The sequence below is a fragment of the Pleurodeles waltl genome, chromosome 8, assembly GCF_031143425.1.
Source record: "Pleurodeles waltl isolate 20211129_DDA chromosome 8, aPleWal1.hap1.20221129, whole genome shotgun sequence".
NCBI lineage: Eukaryota > Metazoa > Chordata > Amphibia > Caudata > Salamandridae > Pleurodeles > Pleurodeles waltl.
In genome coordinates this window covers 690,897,157-690,924,151 of record NC_090447.1, presented here as the reverse complement: position 1 = coordinate 690,924,151, position 26,995 = coordinate 690,897,157, and the positions used below count along the sequence as shown (strand labels likewise).

Below are 26,995 nucleotides of genomic sequence, written 5' to 3'. Positions count from 1 at the left end.
TCCTTTACACCATGTACTTCATGTGTGGGCCAACGGCTCCTTCTGGCGTGCCTTCGGGCTCCATGGAGCTGTGAGATGCCCTTGCTGGGATACTGCCAGCGGGTCTGCCTGTGACGCCAGCCAGGCTTTCTGGATCTGCTCCAGGATCTAGACTGATGCTGACACCTACGCCACTTGAAGATGACCCTATCCTCCTCTCCGACTCCGAGGTGTTAGACACTGGCACTTTATCAGCCCACCCGGGGCTTGCCACCCTTGGACAGACCCACCTTCACAGAGGGGGGTGACAATGAAGAGGGTATGGCCGCCTGGAGGATGATTTCTAATTGGAAAACTGGTATGATGTGCTGGGCGACATCAGTGGTCTAGACACCTCCCCAGACTCTGGCTTGGTTTCTGCTGCAGACCCTGCCATAGGTTGAAGGAGTGTCTTTCAGTGTGGTAATACGAAGGGCAGCAGAGGTCCATGACCAACAACTACCCTACTTTGAAGTCAATACCAGCCTCTTAAAGGAGGTGCTTCAACTGGAGGTAAGTTCTGCTGAGCCCCTGCTGCCCTTTAATGAGGCCCCCACCAATGTTCTTCTGGGGGCCTGGGATAAACCCTGGATGGGGGTTCCCGTGCACAGGATGATTGCCTGTAATCACCACCCTCCCTCCAGAGAGCCTGGTGGTGTAGGCCTCAATGGCCAAACTTAACCTGAGTGCATTCCCTAGCACTCCACTTGATAAGGAATCAAAACGGCTGGGTGTCTTTGAGAAGAGAACCTTTTCTTTCACTAGCATGGCATTAAATTTGGTGAACACTGCATGCCTCTTGGGCCAATATACTTATACCTTGTGGGAATCGGCTGCACAGCTGCTGTTTATGTTTTCTGAATATGGCCTGGACATCTTAAGCCAGGCACGAAAGATGGCTGCGACACATCAAGGATGACCATTAGGTTTGGACTGGACACCACAGACTCACTAGACAGGGCCATGGCATCAACGCTGACACTCGACTGTCACGCCTTGCTGAGATGGATGTCATTTTTTGGAGATGTCCTATATTCCCTGATAGACGTGCTCTTTGAAACCTTCTGCCTGTCCGGAGATGAGGTGGACACTGGCCTTGAGCGCTTTAGGGTGAAGCAAGGCACCGCCAAATCCGCAGGCCTCTCCTTGGGGTCCTGCAACAACAATAGTAATTTTTCCCCATCCGTAGCCTCAGCAGAGGCCCCTATGTGTGTCCGGGGATGTGGATGCCACAGAGAACATGGAACTCGCTGTCCAGTACCATGCCCCTCCGCAGCCTCCAAACCTCTTTAGTGGGTCCTCAACCCAGCACAACCATCTCCTTGGCAGCAGGATCAGGCACCACCTGCCCCACTGATAAGCAATGACCTTTGACAGGTGGGCTTTCAAAGTCGTGCAGGGGGTTATGCCCTTGCGTTTTTGGAATCCATGCCTACCTTGCCACTATCCTCAGAACGGCTTACGGTGGACCATCTCTTCTTCCTCTGTCAGGAAGTGCAGGCTCTGCTGGCCAAAGGAGCCTCTGAGAGGCTGCCAGCATCAGAAGTACACTGTGGTTGTTATTCCTTCTACTTTCTGGTGTCAAAAAAGGACAGAGACACCCTTCCTATCCTAGATCTCTGCAGTCTCAACTTCTTACAGTAAGAAAAATTTAAGAGGCTCACATTGGCTCGTGTTATATCTTCCCTGGACCCTGAAGACTAGATTGTGATGTTTGACCTCCAGGACATGCGTTTCCACATTCCCATCATCCAGGTCCCACAGAAGTTACCTGCGGGTTCATGGTAGGTGAGGAGCCTTTCCAGTTTACTGTGCTTCTCCTTGGCCTCACTAGTGCCCCTCTGGTGTTCACAAAAGTGATGGCGTTGATTGTAGCGCACCTGCAGAGGTCAGGGGTTCCAGTGTTTCCCTACCTCAACGACTGGCTATTGAAGGCGGGTTCGCCTCAGGCATTCATCGCCCTCCTCCAGACTATAGTCAACCTTCTGCACTCGCTGAGGTTTACTATCAACATTCCAAAGTCACACCTTATTCCTTCTCAGATGCTCCCTTTCACCTGAGACATTCTGGACACTGTGCAGACCTACACCTACCCTCTGGAGCAGTAAGTCCAGGACATTCAGGCTATGACCCTTAAAGTTTCAACCTAAATCCTGGATTTCAGTGACACTGATTCTGAGGCTGCTGGGTTCATTTGCATCCTTCTGGTGAAGCACGCTCCACGGCATATGGGGGTTCTGCAGGGGATCTGAAGTTTCAGTGGCCACAGCACCATGGGATTTTCTCTGTTCTGGTCCAGATTTCAGAGGAAACTGTAAAAGATCTGTAGTGGTGGTTGCCAAACTCTGATTGGATTAGTGACAGACCCCTATCCCTTCCCACCTGACAGTGATGACCAATGCATCACTTCTCTGTTGGGGTGACCATCTGTGGAGACCAGAGGACTCTGGTCTCCAGCAGAATCTCAGCTCAATATCAGTATGCTGGAGCTGAGGGCTATCTGCATGGCATTGAAAGCCATCCTCTCATCCTTCAAGAGAAGGCTGGTTCAGCTTTTCATGGACATGTATTAATTGATGTAGACCATATATTGAATATGAACAACACTATTGGATTCAATTTTTCCTTACTGTTAGCACATTTTGAATTAAGTTTGTTTCAAAAGCTATATCGCTCGTGTAAGGCACAGAGGTGAAGGCTTTATTTAGAGACTTCATTTTTCATGCATTCACAATAATAAAACATGGCAACAATTTGTTCAAAAAGGCTTGCTTTCGTTTATTTTTATTTAATCAGAAAAATACACATTACACTGCTGAACGTATGGATTTTACAACAGCTAACGTGTAATGACTCATCTCAGTCCTTGTGGCAGCTACATAAAATAAACAGTGCTCATCAGGGTACTGGATACCCTCTGTTCTTGGAGCGGGCGCTGGCTATTTGTAGTGGTAGAACATAATGCCCTGAATTGTAGTGAGTGAGCCTGACATCTTCCAGTGTGAGTTCTAAGACCTCTTTCCTCAAGAAAATCTTGCGAAAATGGGACAAGATAGTGAATTTTAAAATTCCTTAAAAGCTGCCCACGTATGTCAAAAATTACCTCGATTGTGTCAGGTCCAGTGTTAGAAATTGGGTCTCTAGTTGGCAGCAGTATACACCCTAGCCAAGTAGGAACCACAATCCTAGTGAGGGCAAGTAAGTTGCACAACAAAGATAACCTGTGTTCACCACTTTGGTAACATGGCACAGAGCAGTCAAGCCTATCCCCAGAGGCAATGCGTAAAACGTTTGCATAACACACTCACACCAGTGTCACGATACATACACCACAAAAAGGAGACTCTATATAGGGTTATATGAAAATATGCTCCTTAACAGCATGGGTCATAAATACTGTGCAAGCTCTAAAAGGTGATGTTTGCAATCATCCCAGCTCCTCTTGTGTTGTGGCTGTCTGAAAAGTATGCACTAAGAGCAGCGCTCACTCTACCCTTGACATGGATTGGAGTCAGGCTGCAAAACATTAGAGTTACAAGCACTGAAGAAAGCCCACTTTCTAAAAGAGGCATTTCTAAAATAGTAATGTAAAATCCAACTACACCAGTAAGCAGGATTTCTCACTGCCATTTAAAACACACCAGCCATGCCCATCCTACTCCACACAGATCAAAAATTACCACTTAAACATATATAAAGGAATTCCCAATGCTTTCCTATGAGAGGAGCAGCCCTCACTGTGATGAAAAGCAAAATAAGCTGTTTGTCACTACTAGGACATGTAAATCATATAAGTACATGTCCTACCTTTTACATAATCAGCACCCTGCACATAGGGCTTTCTAGGACCTACCTAGATGTTTAGGCCTTGGCAAGTAGTTTGAAATGCCAAGTCAATGTGGCAATAAACTGCACACGCAGACCCTGCAGTGACAGGCCTTAGGCACGTTGAAAGGCTACTTCTGTGGGTGCTGCAATCAGTGCTACATGCCCACTAGTAGCATTTAATTTACAGGCTCTGGGTATATGGTATACCATTTTACAAGGGACTTACAGGTAAGTTAAATAAGCCTAACAGGTGTCAGCCAATTATACCAAGTTTTAGGGGAGACAACACATGGACTTTAGCACTGTTTAGCAGTGGGAAAGTGCCCAGAGTCCTAAAGCCCACAAAAAGAGGGTCAGAAAATAGGAGGAGGAAGGCAAAATGTTTGTGGGCAACTCTATAGAAAAGGCTATTTCCAACATCCAGTATAATGTTATATGTGCTCCCCATATGCCTTGCGTGCACTTTCAGTCCAGAAATTGCATACAGTATGCCACTGACAGACGTTTGCCCTTAATACTGTCCTTAAACCATGAGTGACCCTTCTGTCAAAAATTATCTCGGGCCAGCATGAATGTCTTCCCTCCTATGTTGTGGTTGATCTCCCTTCTGTGTATCAGCACCAGCATTTTTACACGGGCGCCCTCATGCGAAGAATTACATTCAGATTGCCAGTGCTGGCATTTTGTCATGGGTGTACCCATATGCCACGAGGGTGCCTTTTTAAGGCAAGAATTAACTTCAGTGTCCCAGGTTCAAGGGCACACTTATTAGCATAACACCACATTCTCACTCATGCTCCCACATAGTCACTCATTCACACTCATTCATTGTCACACAATTGCACACGCTTATTCATTCTCACTCACAATTATGCTCATTCACTGCCACTCACTCATTCTTCCTCACACTCATTTCCAATCATTTTCACCTACATAATCTAACTTTTTTGCAGTCATTGTTTCTCTCACTTATCCTCACTCACTGACTCACTCATACTACCTGACACTTAGGGGTACATTTACTATAATCCAAAAAAAATAGCACCATGAAGCACAGCATCCAAAGTTGCTACTCTGCGTTGCCCCAGGGTAAGAGAGTATTGCAGAGTGATATCTATTAAGATGTGGCACTGCTGCTCTCTTCCCCAGTGTTGGCACACAAACAGGCAGCCTTGCACCACACATATTTCTTTGCACCATGGTGCAAAAATGTGCATGTGATGTCTTGAATGGGTTTTGTTCTTGAAGGGTAACCTTTCAGCACAAAATACTATGCTGAGACAAACTTTAAAACTTTGTACATATTTCATGTGTGTTGTATTGTGTAGCACACATGCAACGTGTAGAAAGGTCGAAGACTTTAAAACATTTCTCCAAGTTAACTCCTTCCTCAAGGTGTTATTTTTTGGCGCAAAGCCCCGTCTAACATTGAAAAAGTAAATAGTTTATCAGGACTTTGCACCTGTTTACATCACTTTGTGATTTTGCACCGGCACACAGTCTTAACAAATCACTCATTCCCACTACGTCACTTTCACTAACTTTCATGCACACACACAGATACTGCTCACACATACAAATGCACATGCATACACACACTCACTCCCACTTAATCCACACAACATACATTTACTTATTTATTATTTTACTTATCACAGGTACCAGAGAAGGTATTTTTTCAGCTCTAGTTATTACATTTTTTCATTATGCGAATAGTGAGTCAAATACTTATTCACTATTAGCTTAATATAAAATGGGTCGAAAAGGAGGGTAAAGACCAACACCTGCCACAGCGCACCGTCCTATTGATCTTTGCATTGATTTTGCCACCCCTAAAGCCCTGGGTCGCAAAGTAGGGCTAGGAGTCGCAAGGGGGAACCCTTGCAACCCCTAAATGGCAGCCCAGTGTACAGGAGGCCCTGCGACTCTGGACTTGGCTGGAGGTCCAGGACATCTTCCTGGTCATGAGACACCTGGTGGACCTCTGAACGCCAGGGCAAACAAGCTCAGCAGTCAATGCCTTGAGGATCACTAATGGCATCTACATCAGGAGGTGGTGCAAAGTCTCTTCTGAGAATGAGGAGAACCTTGGCTCAATATATTTGCCACCGCTATGAACTCACAATATCACCACTTCTGTGTGTTGGAGTTTCCAAAGCGCAAAGCGGGAACTCCTGTACTCCTTTCCGCTAATACTGCTCCTGCCCCGAATTTTCAAGAAGACCAGGACCAACGGGGCCCAAGTCATATTAGCGGGTCTGGACAGGGCAGAGAGAGTTTGCTATCCTGAACTTCTGAGCAGGAGTGTCTGTCCTCTGATCAGGCTACATTTTCGAGAGGACCTTCTGTTGCAGAAGGGTGACAGGGTCATGCATACAAACCTGCACACTCCACCTTGAATGCCTTTGATCTTCCCCCTGAGATTTGTGATGTCATCTTGACAGGCAGGCGTCCCAAAGCAAAAATGTGTATTCCTGCAGTAGGGCCAAATTTGTGTTAATTGTGGGAGGTGCTGCTGTTTGCGCTGCCATTAGCCTTGCTTTGGACACCGTTAAAGTTTATCTTTCTGTCATCTCAATTTTTTTGCGGGCACCAGATCAGCCCTCACTGTTTAAGTCTCCCGTTGTGACATATTTCCCTAAGGGCTTGCACCATTGGTTCCCGCCTACCCCTTTCATCTTGCTCCACTGTGATCTTCAAGTGTTCCTGACTTTTTTTTATTGGGCTCCCCATTTGAGCCCCTATACAGCTGTCATCTGATACTTCTGACTTTTATGACAGACTTCTTAGTAGGCATTGAATCTGTCAGGAGGGTCAGTGAGCTTCAAGCTTTTTCAGTTAACCCTCTGTGCAGAGCATCTGCACGGACAAACTGGTTCTACCAAAGAGGTGACCCCATTCACCATCCTCCAAAACATCATCTGTTCCCGTTTTTCGCTCTGTCTTATCCTTCTAAGAGGAGAGGCTCCACCGTCTGTATCCGAAAAGAGCTTTGACTTTTTACATTGCTCGTACCAAAGAACTACCACCTCTATCAGATTCACAGGACCAAAAAAAGGCAGGGTGATGCAGAAGAGGACCATCTCTTGATAGATTGTTCTTTGCATCAAGATCTGCTACGCACTAGCTAAGAAGGAGTCTCCTGAGAGTTTGCAAACCCGTTCCACCAGGACCAACACCGCTACTAGAGCGTTAGCATGTGGAGTACCTGCCCTGGACATCTGCCAAGCTTAAAAAATCGGCGTCACTTCACAAGTTCACAAAGTACTACTGCTTGAAGAGTCAGGCCCATCGAGACTAGCATGTTGCCTATTCGATCCTTCAGGAGTTCTTGGTGTGAGCCAGTTTGCAGACCCACCTCCTGATATCTGTTCTGAGTTGAGAAATCTGCAGTTATAAGTCTGTATCAGACAAATCAAGGTACTTACCTTCAGTTATGCTTTTTCTGGTAGAGACTCTGTGTAACTGCATATTCCTCACCGACCATCCTATCCTCCCTGATCTGTGAAATGGGCTCTTCCCCAAAAGCGCCTGTTAAATTCTGCACACTGGTCACACATCATTCAGTCGTGGCTCTGAGTTTTTAACGCAGAAATACTCACAACAGAAAGATATAGGTGCTGCTACCAACGCGGACGACATAGCCACTGAGCCGCTCGCTGCCACCTGCTGGCGCATAGAAGTACTGCTCAAGATTTTCTGGGTCAAGGCTGACGCCTGTGGAATATTGTAAGGTGAGAAATCTGTGGTTAGATAGTCTTTACCAGAAAAAGCGTTAACAAACGTAAATAACTTGCTGAGCAAGGACAACACTGGCAGTGGTCCCCTCCCTGATACAGAAGGATCACCCAGGGCTTATCCCTAAAGGTAAAACTAAACATGTGTAGACCAGTGCATGATCCCTCGATGATAAGGAAGAGAGTTTGCAGTGGGAGCCTTAGACATCAAAAAGGTATACAGCATCATAGGTTGGAAGATTCAGGCACTGGGAAAAATGTAATTGTTCTGTACTTAATCCAGTGGAGGAGGCTCCTATATAACAAGCCATCAGCACATGTCAAAATAGGCAAGTATATGTTAAACATCATAATGGGATACTTGACAGGATTGCCCACTAACCCTGGTATTGTTTGCCTTGGCGGTGGATAACCTGGCATAAAGATGTAGAATGGAATTAAAAGAGTGGGGAATTGCAGTGGGGGACAATACACACATAATATCACAATACTCTGATGACACGTTAATATTTTAATGGACTAGAGGAATTTAAATCGATGTTTGGGTTGCATAGAAATTGGAACAACTCCAATTTGTTTACGCTGAGGTGATGGGCGCACAATGCAGATACCATTTAGCGAACTCTAGGCATAAAATGGAGTGTTACAGAACTAAAATATTTGGGAATAAAAGTGACACATAAAGCTGAACACACGGTCAAAGAGAACATAAAGAAGATAAATATACGACAACAAGTAAATTGCTGCTCTCCATGAAAGGTAGAATTGCCTCGATAAAATGATTGTAGTGTCAAGATGCTCGTATGCGTTTCAAAGAGTGTTTGATCTCCTACCCAAAGAATATTACGGGCATTGGGTAGTAAGTTTACAGTGCTACTGTGCGCAGGCAAGGGGCTTAGAATAAAATTTAGCATGTTACGGCTTCCATATGAAGGAAGAGGAAGGGGAGAACCTAGATATGGAGTCATACTATTTGACCTCACAAATAAACCATATACCACAGGGGTGGCACACACAAAGACGACAGAAAAAAGATTGTTGAAAGGGTGTCTTGGTAGCATTGAATTGCAATGTACTGGCCTGTCAAAACCCAGCCAGACTGAAAATTGCCCTTATCTAATAAAGTGTTGATATTATAACTCTGGGATTTGCTAGTTCCATGTACAATAGAAAATATCCCACTCTCTTACAACTCCCTGTTATGGGGTCTTAAAGAATTTAGGCAACTGCTCCCAGAGGCCAGTGTGGCGAACTGGCATATAGAAGACCTGCAATAAATAGGGGATTACGTATATATGAGTTCAGCTCAATTTAACACAAGCTTTATTTGGTCATGAACCATCAAAGCAAAAAGAGGAAACACATAATTCATATAAATACATATACAATAAAATCCATAAAAAAATAAGCAGCAGCAATAAAAACATCATTCATTATTAACAATAAGAACCAATAAAATGTATCAGTGCATTACCCAGAACGTACCTAAATATAAACTACAGCAGTTTTTAAACAATGAGTTCGTATATACCATGCGGCCTCAAGAAACTTGTCAACTGTGTGGATCATAGTAACAGAAGTATCGCTCTTTAAAATCCTAAGAGCTGTGACAAATTGCCTAAAACCCACCATCTGACAAGCTAGGCGAATCCACTTACGATGGGGAAGGATGTACGCTGGACAGGAGAACATAAAATGTTTCGCTGTTTCCACTGCAGTTTTACAACATGGGCATAATCTAGTTTCCAGCGATGGCCTCCGGCTGTTAACAAAAGCCAATAGCGGTAAACACCCATAACTGAAATGAACATACATACTCTTCCCCAAAATATTGGGGATGAGATCTAAAAAGGGCTGAAACTCAGGGTACCATTTAAAACCAAGAAAAGTATTGGTCAATCGTCCATGTGATAAACCAAGAAAGTAATTGTTTGTGACATGAGATTTTTCAAGGACAGTTTATGGGCCTTCTCTAAATCCTGTGGGTTCTCCCAGTAATTCCCAAGGCCCAGGGTACAAAACCACTCAAAAACCTTCCTGAACCATGGAATTGGTGTCACATTGGGTCTTTTTAAGAGATCATAAAGAGAATCCCTATAGCGAACAAGCTGGGGCGTCGTCCACATTCTTACACAGAAGAGTAATGGTTTCAAGGCTATCACATCAGAGATGTGATTGAAACCAAGATCCAAAAAATGGGTATTGTGGGGGTACTAGCTGGGCATGCAAGTAATGCTCTAGGAAAATTGTTCTCACCCACTGCTAATTTAAAAGTCTTACAAGAGCCCCACACTTCAGCGCCATAAGTAGCAACACTTTTGTAGTTATGCTTTTGTAAAAGCGCAGGATGGCCCCAGATCTATGTTGAAGAAGGGACACACTCTTGTTAATCTGATCTTCCCAAAGCAGTTTGTTAGAGATCCTCACACCCAGGTAGTCTATTGAATTTACTTCCCCCAAAAGAGCCCCAGCTAGAGTAATAGTACATCTCTTTGCTGAACGAGATCTGAGTACCATTAATTTGGTCTTACCAGCATTTAGTTCCAGCCCATAGTCATTGCATAAGGTTGTAAACTTATCCACAAGGATCTGGAGACCCACTGGGGTGTTGGAAATAAGAAGAGCCATCTTCAAAAAGCAGTATAGGAATCTTCTGCTTATTCAAGGATGGAGCATCGTTTTGGCAGAAAGACACAACTTGTACCACCTCATTTATATATAAGGTGAATAAGGTGGGTGCCAAAACACACCCTTGACGAACTCCCCGTTGAATAGCAATATGGTCTGTCAATTCACTCTGATTGCCCACCTCACGTGAGCGTATGTGCCCTCATGTAATATTTGTAAGAGGTGGATTATGTTTGTTGGAGTGCCAATTTTGTATAAAACATCCCATAATTTTCTTCTAGGGACCATATCAAACGCAGACCGTAGGTCCACGAAGGCAACATACAATTTTTGTTTGGCAAGCGTTATATTTCTAGTATAAAAGTGCCAACCTAAAAACCTGATCCATAGTGCTAGTTTTGGGGCGAAAGCCTGCCTGAAGTGAGGGCATCTCGTAACAGGAATCAACCCAATCTAAGAGCCTTCCCAAAAGTTGTTTAGCAAAAAAGCTTTGGAGATTATCAATAAGGCTAGTAGGTCTATAGTTACCAGGGGAACTCACTACTCCCTTTTTATACATACGAAATATTTTGGCCCCTTTCCATGTACTGGGTATTAAGCCCCCCACTGCTATTGCGTTGCATATCATTTTATATAACTATACCAAATCACCGGCTCAGACTTATGTAGGTCCCCTGGTATCTCATCTGGGCATGGGGCTTTGGAGGATTTCAAGGAGTTAATTGTGGCTAATGTTTCCTCTATGGTTAAAACTATGTAGTCATCTTTTTTACACGCGTCTATCCCCAGATCACCAAATGGTAAAACTCACTACAGCAAGCTGGTGGGAGTGGAAATTACAGGGGGAAGTATCTCATGGCATAGCATAGAGTTTAGCAAAATGGTCAACCCAGCTCTCGGGTTCAATGTGTGTGCAAATTATATTCTTGCCCCCTCTCTGCCTATCAGATAATGCTTTCCAAAAGGACATATTATTGTTCAATCTGGCAGCATTCAAAAAGTTCTGCCTAGTTAATTTGTCCTGACTTTTCTTAGCCTGTGCTATAACTTTATATTAGGCTAATGTGGCTGTTCTAATCGCCCCCTGGGAGCGGGACACAATAGCTCATTTCAGAAGATGTTAGGCCTTTGAGCAATCTTTGTTAAACCATTCTTTATTCTTTAATGTGTGACCAAATGACTTAGTGGAGGTTCTTTTGTAAAATAAATGTTGTAACTTATGTATCAATACCTCATGGATGGTAAGGATTGGAATATCGACAACCTTATGTCCCTCATAGTCTGCCATAACACCAATGATCAATTTATAAATCTCCTTGATCGTAATGGGTTGGACAGAACTTTTTGCCAACTAACACGGGTAAGGCTATTGTTCAGTTGTGGCTGAGGGACAACAGTATGATGGGTATTCAGAAACCTCCTAAAGTCATAACCTCCAGCGTTGGCCATAACCTGACATCCAGTAGAAAATAATCAATAACACTGGACGATTCGCTTCGTTTAAAGGTAAATACAATATCTGGATCGGAAGGTGTTCGACCGTTACAGGCCCTTAGACCATACTTAAGACACAATGAAGTCAACTGTAGAGACACACAAGAGCGAATACAAAATTGCTCATTAACCGAACGAGGAATACCCCATTGCTCGTCCTCTTCATCAACTAGGTCACTACTTAAATAGGAGGGTTCGAATGTGCAGTTCATATCTCCTGCAACTACTACCTTAGTATTAGGTGGCAGGGTATCTAGATATTCGAATAACTGAGTTATAGTCTGAGACTCCCATACCCGCGACACAGACCTTGCGTAAACATTAATTATCACAATCTTAAGACCTCTGTTAAATACCAGCTGCACACCTAATAAATCCGGGTAATCGATTTTTAATAGCGAATGACTGCACTGTAACCTCTTATTAAGAAGTACCAATAAACCTCCTTTAGCACGACCAGTATTTCCATCCGCAGGTAGGGCCATCACTTGGTAAGATAGGAACCCATCCAGGCAAACAGGGTCCATAGCCCCTGTATCCTGGAATAAACATATATCCTGTTTATTTATATAATTGGCCCAATCAGGATCCAACAGTTTCCTGCCCAACCAGATTCCAAGACATATTAGAAAGTTCAGCTTTGGTTCCCGTATCACTATGCTCAAGGCCTTGAGCTTCCCCATAGTCATCAGACTCAATAGACACCTCGGACCAACCCACCAAAACCCCTACTAGGAGCTATTAAGTCGGAGACAGGACACTGGGCTTCCCCATGGCTGACAAAATTATTGGACACCCCCAGCCCACCCACTGAGCTCCAAGTAGATGTTATTAACTTGGTATCAGTGGATAGTCAATCAGTACCCTGAATTAAATTCAGGTTTTTTCCTGTCGGAGTCAGATCATGTCTACGACTGATGTTAGCCTTCCTGCTTTTGCATCTTCGTAATTTGTCAGTGGACCTGCAGAGGGTGGAGAGGATTTGCGTCTAATACCAACTTCACTAGACTCTCTAAGATGACAAGTGTGCAGTTCAAAGTCATTAAGAGTGTTCATTAACAACCTATCCACAAAATGAATAGAAATAAAATCTAATTTGGATCCGGGCTGACAATATCGGTCCACCTCCACAATATCTGCACGGATAACAGAAAGGCATTTCTGCTGGACTCTCAGCCAGTATATAACCTTATTTAACAGGGAATCCAGAGTTTCCACAACCCCTTGAGACAGTTTGGGTACTTCAACCAAAAACAATGTGTCTCCTTGGTTCCCAGAAGCTTGGGCCTACTTCCTAGGTGCAGCCCATCTCATTCCAACCGACTGTAAAGCATCATCAGGTGACTCGGAGCGATGAGTTGTTGAAGTGGCTTCTCCACTCAGAACCTGTGGGCCAGTTTCCCCTAATTGGTCCTTATTGTGATCAATGGATGTAATTTCACCAGATCTGCCAAGCCTTCTAAAACTCGGATCTTTAACATTGGTCACACGTTTATGTTGAATGACTTTGGGTTGAGCCTGTCGTCCTTCAATATGTGGCGTTGGTGGGGATAAAACTTGGTTGTAGAGATTAGTTGTCTGCTTGGAACAGATAGTTACATTCAGCTGCAATAGTGGATGTGCCCCTCGTGATGAAATAGGGTGCATCCAATCTTGATCGAGGACAGTTAAAACCACATGCCACCCTGGGATCCCTCATCAATAATTTAGTCAGTGACAGCACCAACTTCTTCACTTCATCTAATTTATGGTAGACAGAGGACAAGTCAAGGTTGGCATGCGGTCTCAGTGAACTATCCGAGGCCAGGGGTGGGTTGATGTCAACACTGCCCTCCATGCATGACCCGGTAGGTTTATGTGTAATAGCATTACAGAGTCCTTCATCATTCCCCAGGGGCCCAAACTGATTAGAACATGGAATCATAGGTATTACCACAACCTCAGGGCTCAAGAGTAGACGGGGGCCTCGTCCCCCACTAGAAGGTCACCTGTAATGTTCACCTCTGTGTCCGACCCACTACAGGGTATTAGGGGTGATTCCAACCTAGTTGTTTCAATAGTCCTTTTTAGTACAATATCCTTGGAGGAATTAGGTTGCCGTTGTTTTATAAATATTTCTGGTATTTTTATAACGGGGGACCCTGTTGTAAAGACAAAGAGTTTGAGTTATCTCTTAAAATAGCCACTACTTCTTCTATTAGGATATCTATATCTTCTAGAGAATGACTTCCTTGGTTAGGTATAATACTTGTTTTATTTTTAAGCTGTTTCCTAGATTTCTTTGGCCCACTGGCATATGTAGGAATATCCACAGCCTTCCTTTTCCCCATCTCAACGTAGCAAGATAAAAAACAACAGAATATATAACCAAGCTAATCAGTCTCAGAATGATAAGTTCCCAACTTACTTCTTGGATGATAATGACGCCCAGCCCAGCCTCTGTCAGGCGATGACGGGCCCATTTTGGCCCGGGCGTGTCCCTCGCTGCATGAAGGAAGCAGCGCTTATTAGCGCGAGTTCAGCCGCAGGTGTACCTGGGGGACGAAGTCCCACACCAGGTCAAGTCTCCAGGGCCCCCAAGATGCCAGCACCAGCGTGGGCCGCGCTGCGTGAAGAAAGCAGTGCTTATTAGCACGAGTTCAGCCGCAGGTGTACCTGGGGGACGTAGTCCCACCCCAGGTCAAGTCTCCAGGACCCCCAAGATGCCAGATGCCAGTCCCCTATATATGAGTTGTTCCACATGTTCGCTTAGGCAGAAGTGCTTTGTGGCATGCGCAGAGGACACTTTCTGTTGCATGTTAGGCTAGATGGAGCATCTAGGTACGTCTGGGGGAGGTCCTAGGTAGACCTCTGGAATCAGCCACATTATCAGCAATGGCGTCTATGGCCATAGGAGCAAAACTATTGACAATACTCTTTTAACACTATTGTGGCAGAGCACCCAAAGCAGATACAAAAGATTAAAGAAAAATTGGAGGAGACATTTGTGCTATTCTGACAGACACAGAATGAGACTTATACTAAACTATGCCCGCAGTGTGTCAAACAATCCAAGATTTTGGCTTACACCTATAAAATATATACACTAAGCATTTATAAACACCTGGGGTCTTCAGTGAAATATATCCGGGTTCTTGTTTCAGCTGCCCTAGAATCTGCATTGACGGGTTGACTTTGTACATATGATATGGACGTGCACAGTATATTTGCAGTATTGACAGTGTTGTAAAAGACCTGCACAAACTGGAGAGAGCAATGACAGACCTAGATCGCAAAAAATGGGGCTCTACAAGAACCCAAAAGAAAAGCGCATGCAGTATACGTTTGTAGCCCTTGGACTGATCCTGGCATGGGGGACCCCATGTGTATCCGTATAGAAAAATGATTTGTTTAAATGAACATTTGTGGAAGAACTACGATTAAAAGTGTTTTTACTGATCCAAAAGCTGAAGAAGACATTGGAGCATGAAGGCAGCTGATAGACTCCATGAACTTGCAAGATGCTACAGAAGAATAGGAAACAGCTGCTTCCACTATTTGACGGATACTGTAACTTCCCTGGGAAGGATCCCGAAGGATGGCTTAAATTAAGTTACAGCGGTGCCAAAAATGAGAATTAACCATTTTTATACCAACCATGAATGTAGTTGGAAAACGTATGAATTATTTGGTGTGTAGGAGCCGCAGGTGAATGTGAAATGTAAAAGTTTAATTTACAAAAAGAGGATAATGCATATGATGGATGGTGGCCCTGAACAATTGCCATTGGCTGAAACTTGTATTCAAGTATTTAATTTTTCACCTTGTTTTTCTCATAATTACATCTCCTCCTGGAAATCTTGACAAAAGAGTTGCCAATTTGCAGCTTTCCTCACAACAAACCGCTACAGAGTGAAACAGAGTTCTAGAAGAAGGGGGTTCCAGTCCGTGGAAAATGACCATACAAGGATTGAGTCACAGTTGTTTTTCTAAATTGAGGTATTCAGTTGCAGTACTTTAGTCATGCAGAGAAATTCTCTCCCATAAACACCCCACCTTGAGATACCCAGTTTCTGATATTAGTACTGAGGGAGGGGGGATTTCTGAACAGGCATGGAATTTTGAGCAAGCATTTGGCTTCAATGGAAAGCTAGTGCAGGGAGATCTGAACCACAGTAATAATCGAAAGGCAATGTGCTGAGGGGCATAACTATCAATAGTATAGTAGGTGAAGTGCCACCAGAATCTAACGTGTAAAGTGCCCTCTGGACCCTAATTATTGCTATTGTACTGCCCAGCTGGAGACATTGGGACCTTCTTTGTTGCATGCATTGTGGCTCATAACACCTTTGTTTTTTTGTTTTTATATGGATCTCCTATCCTCTGCAGATTTGCAAATTAACCATTAAGAGATGTCTATAATTAACCTGATGCTATTACTAATTTCTCAAAAACTATTGAATCGATTTACACCAAACTAGGCAAAGGCACACCTCCTAGTAAAGCATGCCTGCCAACTTACTTACTTTCTAATTAATTTCGCTGTGTGAGGAGGGGATATGACCTAAGAGGGTGCGGTACCTCATGCCAAGAACTACGTAAGAGGAGCTCTGCCCCTCACCAAGACCACCACCCCCTCCAAAAAAACACAAGCATTTGCAATGCAATGGGTCTGGCGTTTGGTCGAGTTAGAGCTATTAGCGTTGTAAATTCCTAACTGGACTTTTCTTGACAAATAAAATGTAGATGAAAAGTAAAACAGTTGAGATAAGCGAGCCGATTCAAAGCACCCTGGCTAGCATGAACGCGAAGGAGAGACACAAAAAGAAAAAGAAGTTAGCTCACAGTCAAACGGATTGGCAAACATGCCATTATGTAACAAGGTCGTGTCCAAGGCGGTAACAAAACTGCCCCAAGGACGGACAAACAGAAAGCATTTACCAGTGATAACAAAGGATTTTTTTTAAAGGCAAGCCCAGGTCCAAGTGAAAGTGATGGGTGTACGGTGGGCGTGGTTAAATCCCACAAAACCTGTTTGCGCGCTCATCCTAAAAGTAGTTGCCTAAAAGTGAGCAGTGGAGGGCCACAAGTAAAGAGGCTATGCTCCAGAGGAAGAATAGATACAAGATGTATAATGGAAGCCATTCAATAAGAAGCAATCAAATCAGAGCGACAATAATGCCAACCAGTGGTAAGCAGTGGGTGGGCCTTAAGCCCACTTCAGGATCTGAGAAGCTGACAACTCTTTTGCTTGACCTGAAAAGTAGTCCTCTGAACGTAAGCTCGAGAGGATACAGATCATCAAATCGGAAAGATAGTAAAAAAAAAACTATGATCGAAGGGAGAGACAAACACAAGGATAGGAAGAAGAAACATAATGAAAGAATCATGCAAATTGAGACTGACAAGAAAGCCACAGAACGATTAGCAAATAGGCAGTTCCAAACCCCACTGCAAGTACTAGCATTGTCCACAATAGCTCTTCACTAACAATTAAAAACAGCCTGTAAGAGAAACCAAAAAATGTACAAAAAAGGTATTGCACATTTAAAATCCTGAAATAAAAATATGAAGTTAATACAAAACCAGTGTCACAGTGGCCTACTGTTAACTACATGCCAGCAAAGTGATAAATATAACACAATCGATAAGTATTGAGAAAGCAAGTATTAGCGTGCACTATAAAGTGCATGCACAATGAGAGAGGGCATACGGGCATGCTTACATGCATACAGAGCAACCAATCTAAAACAACCATTCACAAAGACCAAGAGAAATTCAGGGAATGCAGAAAAGAGAAAATTGGGGCATGCACAGAGACACACAAGCACCCTTGCACACGGATCAACAAGCATACATGCACACAGAAACACACCCTGGCACATGGACCAACAAACATCCATACAGACATACAAGCAGCCCTTCATACAGACCAACAAACATACGTGCACACATACGCACAAGCAGCCTTGAACACAGACCAACAAATATACATGCTCACAGACACACAAGCCCCCTTGCTCACGGACCAACAAACATACATACACAGAAGGCAACACATGTTCATGAACCAGTGGAGCACAGGCAAGTGGGTGGCTGGTGCGCCACACTAGAGCAGAGGACGGTGTGCATGTCACAGCACACGGATGTGTGTACTGGCAGGGCAAACTTCAAAGATCAGCCTGGCCACAGTGTAATGTGCACCAGGGTGACGTTAGACATGGGTACGGGGGCTGAACAGTAGTTGGCAGAACATTTCAGAAAGCTCTCAAGTTGACCCATTTCACAAGTAAACACCTCATCCAATGTGTTTTTTTCTTTGCGATCTGGGATTTTTAGTCTCGAACCCCTAGAAATGTAGGAGTACAAATGTCAGAATGAAAAGACAAAAAGCAAGCCAATCGCACCTGACAGAGGAGAACTTGGAAAGATGCTGAGGCCAAAATAGGGAATTCAGTCTTATTATGCGATACCTCAAATAATTATTTCAAAAGGACAGGGTAGCCATTTGCAGTTAAATGCCACATTTAAAATGACCTTTGTGCGCACATGGCCATGCAGTTCTCCAAAAAAAGGTGCCCGAATCGCATGGGGCAAAAGTATTTCAATCTCATGTGTATTCATCTTCCATCTCTTTTCAAGTAAGTTCCCTTTGTAGCTTCAGGCTTCAAATAATCGAGCTGCAAAACTCTAGATGAGAGTTACAAATAAGGTGACAGGGGGCCCATTACCCTAAATAACTGCACATCATGCGTCCGTATAATTTTGCACTGAGATCCATTTGAGAATGGGAGCAAATCACTTTATGTACCGCCCAGTAATCTGGCACTCATTTAAGAAATGAATAGGTCAGTGGGTGCTACCTTTGCCTTTTTTTTCACAAAAGGTTGTTTCTAGTTTCAAACATTGCAATGCCACCATAGACTGTACTCAAGTTTACCCTTTGATTTTTTTTTTTTGCCACATTCGCAGATGCTGTCCAGAGGATGCAAGTGTACAGAGTAGGGATGCAGGCACACAAGGTTACTACTGACTGGGTGAGACTCTCCTGAGTGCAGTGCTCTTTATCACTGCATGTATCTGGGCAATATAGCAAAGGCAGTGCCCAGGCTTTGCCATTCACTCCTCAAGGCAGCTGCAGTTCTGTGGTGTGAATCTCTAACATTACTATGTTTAATTTTCTACAAAAAACATACATTTAGTGTTCATAGGGATATATTTTTTGTCACTTGTTTCTTCCCTGATTTTAAGGGAATTCAGCACATTTCATTTCCTTCACTGCGCTAATAAATGCAACAAAAAATTGGCCATCCCTGCCTCATAATTTCTTCTTTTCCTGGGTCACTGGCAGCTACTGACATCAGAAATCACAAGCCTTCGAGGAGAGACAAAAAGATCATTCAACTGCCTCGAGTTGTGTAAACATCTGAACAGAAATTGGAAAATAAGGCTGGAAAAGTATTTTCTTTCATGTTAACAGAATAAAAAGTCTTGCAGGCATTCTTGCCTTGCATTTCACCAAAGCTCTGATGAACTGAACAATAGCAGAGTAGCCTGAGAAGATTTATGGTCCCAATAATGGAGATAAGCAATGCCCTGTGTGTGGATGCCAGGCTCTACAAGTTTCATATAATTGCTTCTAGGTTTAGCTGCATCTTAGAGAAAGGGCATATTGTGGCTTTCCTGAGCAGTGAGCTAATTGTTTAGGCACTGGGTGTTTCTTTTGTAAAATAAGCTTGTTTTAATGTTACATACACACACACAAAAATAAGCTTACTTCAAGATTAAATCAATGGGTGCGCTGGGCTGTACTGAAAGAACATTAATCAACAGATGCTCGACAGTGGTAAAATAGCATTAAATAAGAAAATGAAGCCTAGGAGATACCTCTTATTAAAGATTTAATGGTGGAGCAAAAGTAAACAAGGATAGCACTGGAATAAAGCCAAAACAAATGACAGCGACATGGGAGGAGGTGGGAGGAATGGAATGCTGCAGAATACCCAGGCAGCTACCAGCCTAAAACACCCACAGTGAAAAGGCAGTAACAAAGAAATGCCGAAGTAGTCGGTCACAGCAACAGATAAAATCGAAGTGGAATAATACAGTAATTGGTCACTGCTCTGAAACAGAAAAAGGATGGTAAAAAAGTCAGAACTGACCACTAGTGAGGAAGAATGTTTAAAGGACAGTGCAGCCAACAAATTAAATCACTTCAAGCCATAAGAAATATACTAAAAGTAGACACGAGGTGTAATGCTTATGCTTGAGCTAAAAAGGGATTTTCACACCTCTTAATGGTCATCGGCCGCATACTTCCTCCAAAAATAAGCGGAATTCAACTGTTTACCATGGTGTTCAGCTTGTTTTCCCTGACACCATGTGATTTCGGCTCCTCACTGAGTAACAATGTAAAGGGAGCCAAAATTGTGCGACATATGGTGGCAATGTGTGAATTGGCAAGTCTGGTAAAGTTCCAGTTTCATGCCAGGTTCGGTGCATTTCTATCCAGTTTTTGCTGTAGCAAAGAGCAGAATTTCCTATGGGAGCTAAAATGGAAAATACTCATCTTGTGGCCCTCTGAGGAAGGTTAAGCCCTCTGTAGTTACCGGTTTATTGAGCAGAAACTTGGAGGACAACAATGGCCACCACAAACAAAGTCCAGGTCATCCTTTACACCTGTCTGAGGAAAGACCCTCAAATCCACTGGCCAAACACCATCAGCAACAACGAGCTATGGCAGCAAACTTTCCATCTCTCTGCTTGTAGGAAGGTAGCCTCTTTCTAGCCTTGTTACCTCCACTTTTGGCCTGTTTGTGAGTGTATGTCAGGGTGTTTTTACTGTCTCACTGGGATCCTGCTAGCCAGGGCCCAGTGCTCATAGTGAAAACCCTATGTTGTCAGTGTGTTTATGTGTCACTGGGATCCTGCTAGCCAGGACCCCAGTGCTCATATGTTTGTGGCCTATATGTGTTCCCTCTGTGATGCCTAACTGTATCACTGAGGCTCTGCTAACCAGAACCTCATTGTTTATGCTCTCTCTGCTTTCTAAATTTGTCACTGCAGGCTAGTGACTAAATTTACCAATTCTCATTGGCACATTGGTACACCCATATAATTCCCTTGTATATGGTACTTAGGTACCCAGGGTATTTGGGTTCCAGGAGATCCCTATGGTTTGCAGCATTTCTTTTGCCACCCATAGGGAGCTCAGGCAATTCTTACACAGGCCTGCCACTGCAGCCTGAGTGAAATAACGTCCATGGTATTTCACAGCCATTTTTCACTGCACATAAGTAACTTATAAGTCACCTATATGTCTAACCCTCACTTGGTGAAGGTTGGGTGCCAAGTTACTTAGTGTGTGGACATCCTGGCACGAGCCCAGGTGCCCCCACATTTCAGGGCAAATTCCCCAGACACTGTGAGTGCGGGGGCACCATTACACGCGTGCACTATACATAGGTCACTACCTATGTATAGCGTCACAATGGTAACTCCAAACATGGCCATGTAACATGTCTAAGATCATGGAATTGTCACCCCAATACCATTCTGGTATTGGGGGGACAATTCCATGATCCCCTGGGTCTCTAGCACAGAACCTGGGTACTGCCAAACTGCCTTTCCGGGGTTTCCACTGCAGCTGCTGCTGCCAACCCCTCAGACAGGATTCTGCCCTCCTGGGGTCTGGGCAGCCCCAGCCCAGGAAGGCAGAACAAAGGATTTCCTCTGAGTGAGGGTGTTACACCCTTTGGAAATAGGTGTGAAGGGCTGGTGAGGAGTAGCCTCCCCCTGCCTCTGGAAATGCTTTGATGGGCACAGATGGTGTCCATCTCTGCATAAGCCAGTCTACACCGGTTCAGGGATCCCCCAGCCCTGCTCTGGCGCGAAACTGGACAAAGGAAAGGGGAGTGACCACTCTCCTGACCATTACCTCCCAGGGGAGGTCCCCAGAGCTCCTCCAATGTGTCCCAGACCTCTGCCATCTTGGAAACAGAGGTGTTGGGGGCACACTGGACTGCTCTGAGTGGCCAGTGCCAGCAGGTGACATCAGAGACCCCCTCTGATAGGCTCTTACCTTTCTTGGTAGCCAATCCTCCTTTCTTGGTAGCCAAATCTCCTTTTCTGGCTATTTAGGGTCTCTCCTCTGGGGTATTCTTCAGATAACGAATGCAAGAGTTTACCAGAGTTCCTCTGTACTTCCCTCTTCGACTTCTGCCAAGGATCGACCGCTGACTGCTCCAGGACGCCTGCAAAACCGCAACAAAGTAGCAAGACGACTACCAGCAACATTGTAGTGCCTCATCCTGCTGGCTTTCTCAACTGTTTCCTGGTGTTGCATGCTCTGGGGGTCATCTGCCTTCACCCTGCACTGGAAGCCAAGAAGAAATCTCCCGTGGGTCGACGGAATCTTCCCCCTGCGAACGCAGGCACCAAAAGACTGCATCACCGGTCCTCTGGGTCCCCTCTCATTCTGTCGAGCGTGGTCCCTGGAACACAGGAACTCAATCCATTGACTCCCACAGTCCAGTGATCCTTCAGTCCCAGTTTGGTGGAGGTAAGTCCTTGCCTCCCCATGCTAGACTGCAAACCTGTGTACTGCGTGATTTGCAGCTGCTCCGGCTCCTCTGCACTCTTCCAGGATTTCCTTCACGCACAGCCTAGCCTGGGTCCCCAGCACTCCATCCTGCAGTGCTCAACCCTCTGAGTTGGCCTTCAACGTCGTGGGACCCTCCTTTGTGACTCTGAGCCAGCTCCTGTTCACAAATCTTCTAAGTGCCTGTTCCGGTACTTCTGCGGGTGCTGGCTACTTCTGTGAGCACCCCCTCTGTCTCCTCCTCCAAGGGGCGACATCCTGGTCCCTCCTGGTCCCCAGCAGCACCCAAAAACCTATACCACGACCTTTGCAGCTAGCAAGGCTTGTTTGCGGTATTTCTGCGTGGGAACACTTCTGCAACCTTCAGCACGCCGTGGGGCATCTTCCATCCAAAGGAGAAGTTCCTAGCTCTCGTTGTTTCAGAATCCTAAGATTCTTCCATCCGGAGGCAGCTTCCTTAAACCTTCATCCGGGGTTTTCTGGGCTCCTGTTCCCTTGGACACTATCGCAACTCTTGGTCCCCTTGCCTTGCAGGTCCTCAGGTCCAGGAATCCGTCTTCAGTGCTTTGCTGGTGTTTGTGGTTCTTGCAGAATCCCCCTATCACAACTATTTTGTCCTTTTGGGGTAGTAGGTGTACTTTAATCCTACTTTTCAGGGTCTTGGGGTGGGGTAACTTGGACACCCTGACTGTTTTCTTACAATCCCAGCGACCCTCTACAAGCTCCCATAGGTCTGGGGTCCATTCGTGATTCACACTCCACTTTTGGAGTATATGGTTTGTGTTGCCCCTAGACCTATGTTTACCTATTGCATCCTATTGTAATTCTACACTGTTTGCATTACTTTTCTTACTCTTACATACCTGTTTTGGGTTTGTGTACGTATAACTTGTGTATATTACTTACCTTCTTACTGAGGGTACTCACTGAGATACTTGTGGCATATTGTCACTTAAATAAAGTACCTTTATTTTGAGTAACTCTGAGTATTGTGTTTTCTTGTGATATTGTGCTAGATGATATAAGTAGTATAGTAGGAGCTTTGCATGTCTCCTAGTTCAGCCTAAGCTTTGCCATAGCTACCTTCTATCAGCCTAAGCTGCTAGAAACACCTCTATTCTACTAATAAGGGATAACTGGACCTGGCACAGGGTGTAAGTACCACAAGGTACCCACTATAAGCCAGGCCAGCCTCCTACACTGCTCATAAAGAAATCTTGGAAAGACACTGGAGCTGTATAGGTCACACTCTTCGCAAGCCTGAGCAAACACAACATGGCAAGCCCTGACCTGAAACCCTCAAAGAAAAGAGGAAGGCCAATAAATACCTGGCACATAAGCCTCGAGACTGACTGCAAGGAGTTGGGTTACACCTGGAGTCAGATTGAAAGGAAATCCCTGGACAGAGATAGCTGGAGAGTCCTGGTTGTTGGCCTACATCTCAGGAGGGCTAGTAGGCATAAGTACATTACTTGTATACTCTTTCATACTTTTCCAGCAGAGGAGAACTTATCTATGCCTGACCTGAGAAGTGCTCTAATCGACAATATGTTTAAAATTACTTCAGTAAACAAGGTTTCCTCACTTTGTATGCATTACTGTTTACTATATATTGTGGTTATTTGAGATGGTGTTTTCTTCACTGATTGTTATATTGTCCATGTTTTGCACCTAGGTACATGCAAAGCTTTTTGGAGCTTTTAGAATATGAAAATAAGACACCAGAGGATCCAAATGTTCTGAATGAGTAAGTGTTATAACACTAATTGTTGACATTCTGCAGATGAAACTTATTAAGCATTACCATTTGCTTTGATGCGGTGGAAAGTATTGATTTGGTTAAGTGAAATTTATTTTTTGATAATTACATTTTCTAAAACAATTCTGCCTCATTTTTTTTAAATGGCTGTTTTTATTTGCAGATATAGAATATGTTCATGATTTCATTGTACGGTGTCTTTTCTGTACAATTCCAGAATTTCTTTTGCATCTTTGAAATTTCCCTGTCAATCTGGGTTGCCTTCCTCCTTTTCAACATTATTTCTGCTGTCAATTACCTCAAGAAATAGTTTGCCATTTGCATTGCTAATTGCAGACAAACTTTCTTCAGGTCTTAACCTTCATTTAATGCGAGTACTTTAAATTGAGATATTTTTTTTAGGGCTGCTCGGCGAAGATGGCGGGTAGGTAAGATGCCTCTCTCCATCTCCCCATCTGCTGCATAGAACTGCCTCTGCGAAGAGAGCACCCATGGCGGCCGAGACAGAGGCCAGCAGTAACATGCTGCTTCATTACCCTGACTGAAGCATGGTTGGGAGTCCTGGGCCCCAGCTTTCCATCGCACAGCACAAGATGGTGGGAGGCGCGATTAGATCAGCTACCTGACACCCCTCCTGAGTGGGCTGTGAGCTCCTGGGCTGCGTTGGAGGCAGCCACCTTCTGGGGTAAAATTGGCCAGCTCTGCTTCTCAGCAGAAGCCTATGAGTGTCTCCGCCCTTGGGCCCTCTACCTGACTGTCAGAGATGAGTTGCGACAGGATCGACTGAGCCATTCCACTCTAATGAAGTTTGTTGGCTCCCCATTCATCAGAATCAGGTGAGTCTGCCTGTGGGCTCCACCCATTTGCCCCTCCTGCCTCTCAAGTCAACCTAGTGGCCGGGCCTGTGATGCTAATTTGTGGACTTGGGTGAGGGCCCGATCAGTCCCTGCTGGGCTGCTGCACTGTCCGATGCCCTTGGCGGGCCCTCTTCTTAGCGCCACGGAACTGCCACAATCCAGGCAGAGCGAAATTGGCTGCAGACTAGATGGCAACCTGATAGACCTCTGGGTGCCTGATATTGGGAGGAGCCAGCAGCAGAAACAGGAGTGAGGTGTCCCCGCAATACGGTGTTGGGTGTTCCTCTCTTCCTCTGGGTGATTGAGACATCAGGATAAATTTACAGGCGCACCTCATTACCGGGGCCCTAAGCATCATTGACGCACCTCAGTGAGCTAGTGGGGCCTTTATTGAACATTCAACACTAAGACATGTGGAGTGGATGCTGTGGGGCCCCCGTGGGCAGTTGACCCCTGGAACCTTTACACACCACGACAGGAGTAGCCCTACAGGACCAGAGGAAAGCAGACACACTGTTTATAGCAACTAGAGCCCCTGGCCCAACCGCGGCTTCTCCTCAGGTTGTGGTACTTCTGGCTCCAGATGACATGGGCCTGGGGGGTGTCTTGCAGTGCCTAGTAAACTGATGAGCATTGCTCTTACCTCTTGACTACTCTCTCGATCTCCTCGCATTGAGAAGGAGTCACGACGACGCCACTGCTACTGCTTGGTGATCCTTATGCATCGCGTGACGCACACTGCGTGACGGCCTTAGCCACGTCGGCGGTTAGTAGTAAGAAGGACCGCTCACTCAGAGTTATGCTAACTAAAGCTCCTGGAGATCCCGCGGGGGAGAAGCTTTCCCCAGCTGGTGCTGACAGAGAGCAAGACCCAGGCGATGCCAAAAATCCTGCCTGGTTGTCCTTTTTTGAGGTGCTTTTTGCCTCACTCCGAGAGGATTTGCAGACTGTCAGAAAGGACCTCTCCTCTGACCTGAGGTAAGTCTGGTGAGATTTGGTTAGAGGACAAGGAATACAGACGAAGCAATAAGATTGAATGGCTCCATCAGGGGATTAGTTGGCAACAAGAGCAGCAAATTGACCTCCAATTCCATGCCAAAGACTTGGAAAACTGCTTGAGATGGAATAATGTACATATCAGGGGGGGTCCCCACTGCAGCTGAAAGCTCTGACCTTGGAGAATTCCGTCACATTCTAAGAGGCGCGGTGGACATGGAGCTAAAACTGGACCGGCTCCACCGAGTTGGCCTTCCGAAACCTGCCAATGGCCTCCTTTCTGACATCTTGGTCTGTGTGCATGACATTCAGGCCAAAGAATCGACCTTACACAAATTCCAAAACCAACACCCACTCCAGGGCCGGGACAATGTACCTATGTTCTACCAGGTCATGACGGCAATCACTTTACAGAAGAGATGAGACTTTAAGTCAGTTGCGGCCCATCATGGGAACAAGGGGGTCCCATAGTCATGGGGCTACACATTCCAGATTATCTTCAGACTCTTTGGTAAATTACATCAACCCAGGTCACTTAAAGAGGCATGCTGGAGGCTGTCATCACAGTAGTCCCAAAACCGGGCAAAGACCCTGCACTCTGTAGGTCATACAGGCCCATTTCCCTTTTAAATATAGATGCAAAGTTGTTTGCCATCATTCTGACTCACGATCCCAGCCCTTTGGTGCCTAGCATGATTCACTCAGATCCGGTGGTCTTCATTCACACTCGCCAGTGTGGGATAACACTAAGCAATTGCTCCACCTCATAGATAAAGCCTGTTGGTCATGCAATGAAGCTCTGCTCTCTCCATCGGTGCAGAAAAAGCTTTCAATTGTGTCCATTGGCCCTATCTCTTTGACGTGCCCCAAAAAGTGAGTGGTTCTGTTAATGGATCTGTAGTATCTACAGCAACCTCATGGCCTCTGTCAAGGTTAATGGCCGTTCTTCTTTGCCACCCAGAAGGGCACACGACAGGGCTGTCCCTTGTCCTCCCTTCTCTCTGCCCTCTAAATGGAGCACTAGCTCAACGGGTGAGGGACAACCCACATATTTCAGGGATTCCTTTTGGAGGGGAACAACATCGGATAAGCCTTTATG

General features: G+C 45.0%; 1 protein-coding gene across 2 annotated transcripts in view; it reads left to right on the top strand.

The window, feature by feature from the left end:
* PDK3 (pyruvate dehydrogenase kinase 3) overlaps nt 1-26,995 on the top strand; it is a 1,119,352-nt gene that overhangs the window by 198,417 nt on the left and 893,940 nt on the right. For both annotated transcript variants that reach the window (XM_069204815.1, XM_069204814.1), the window contains one exon: nt 23,960-24,031. In XM_069204815.1, the coding sequence (XP_069060916.1) occupies nt 23,960-24,031 (72 nt within the window). The remainder of the gene's footprint in view (nt 1-23,959; nt 24,032-26,995) is intronic.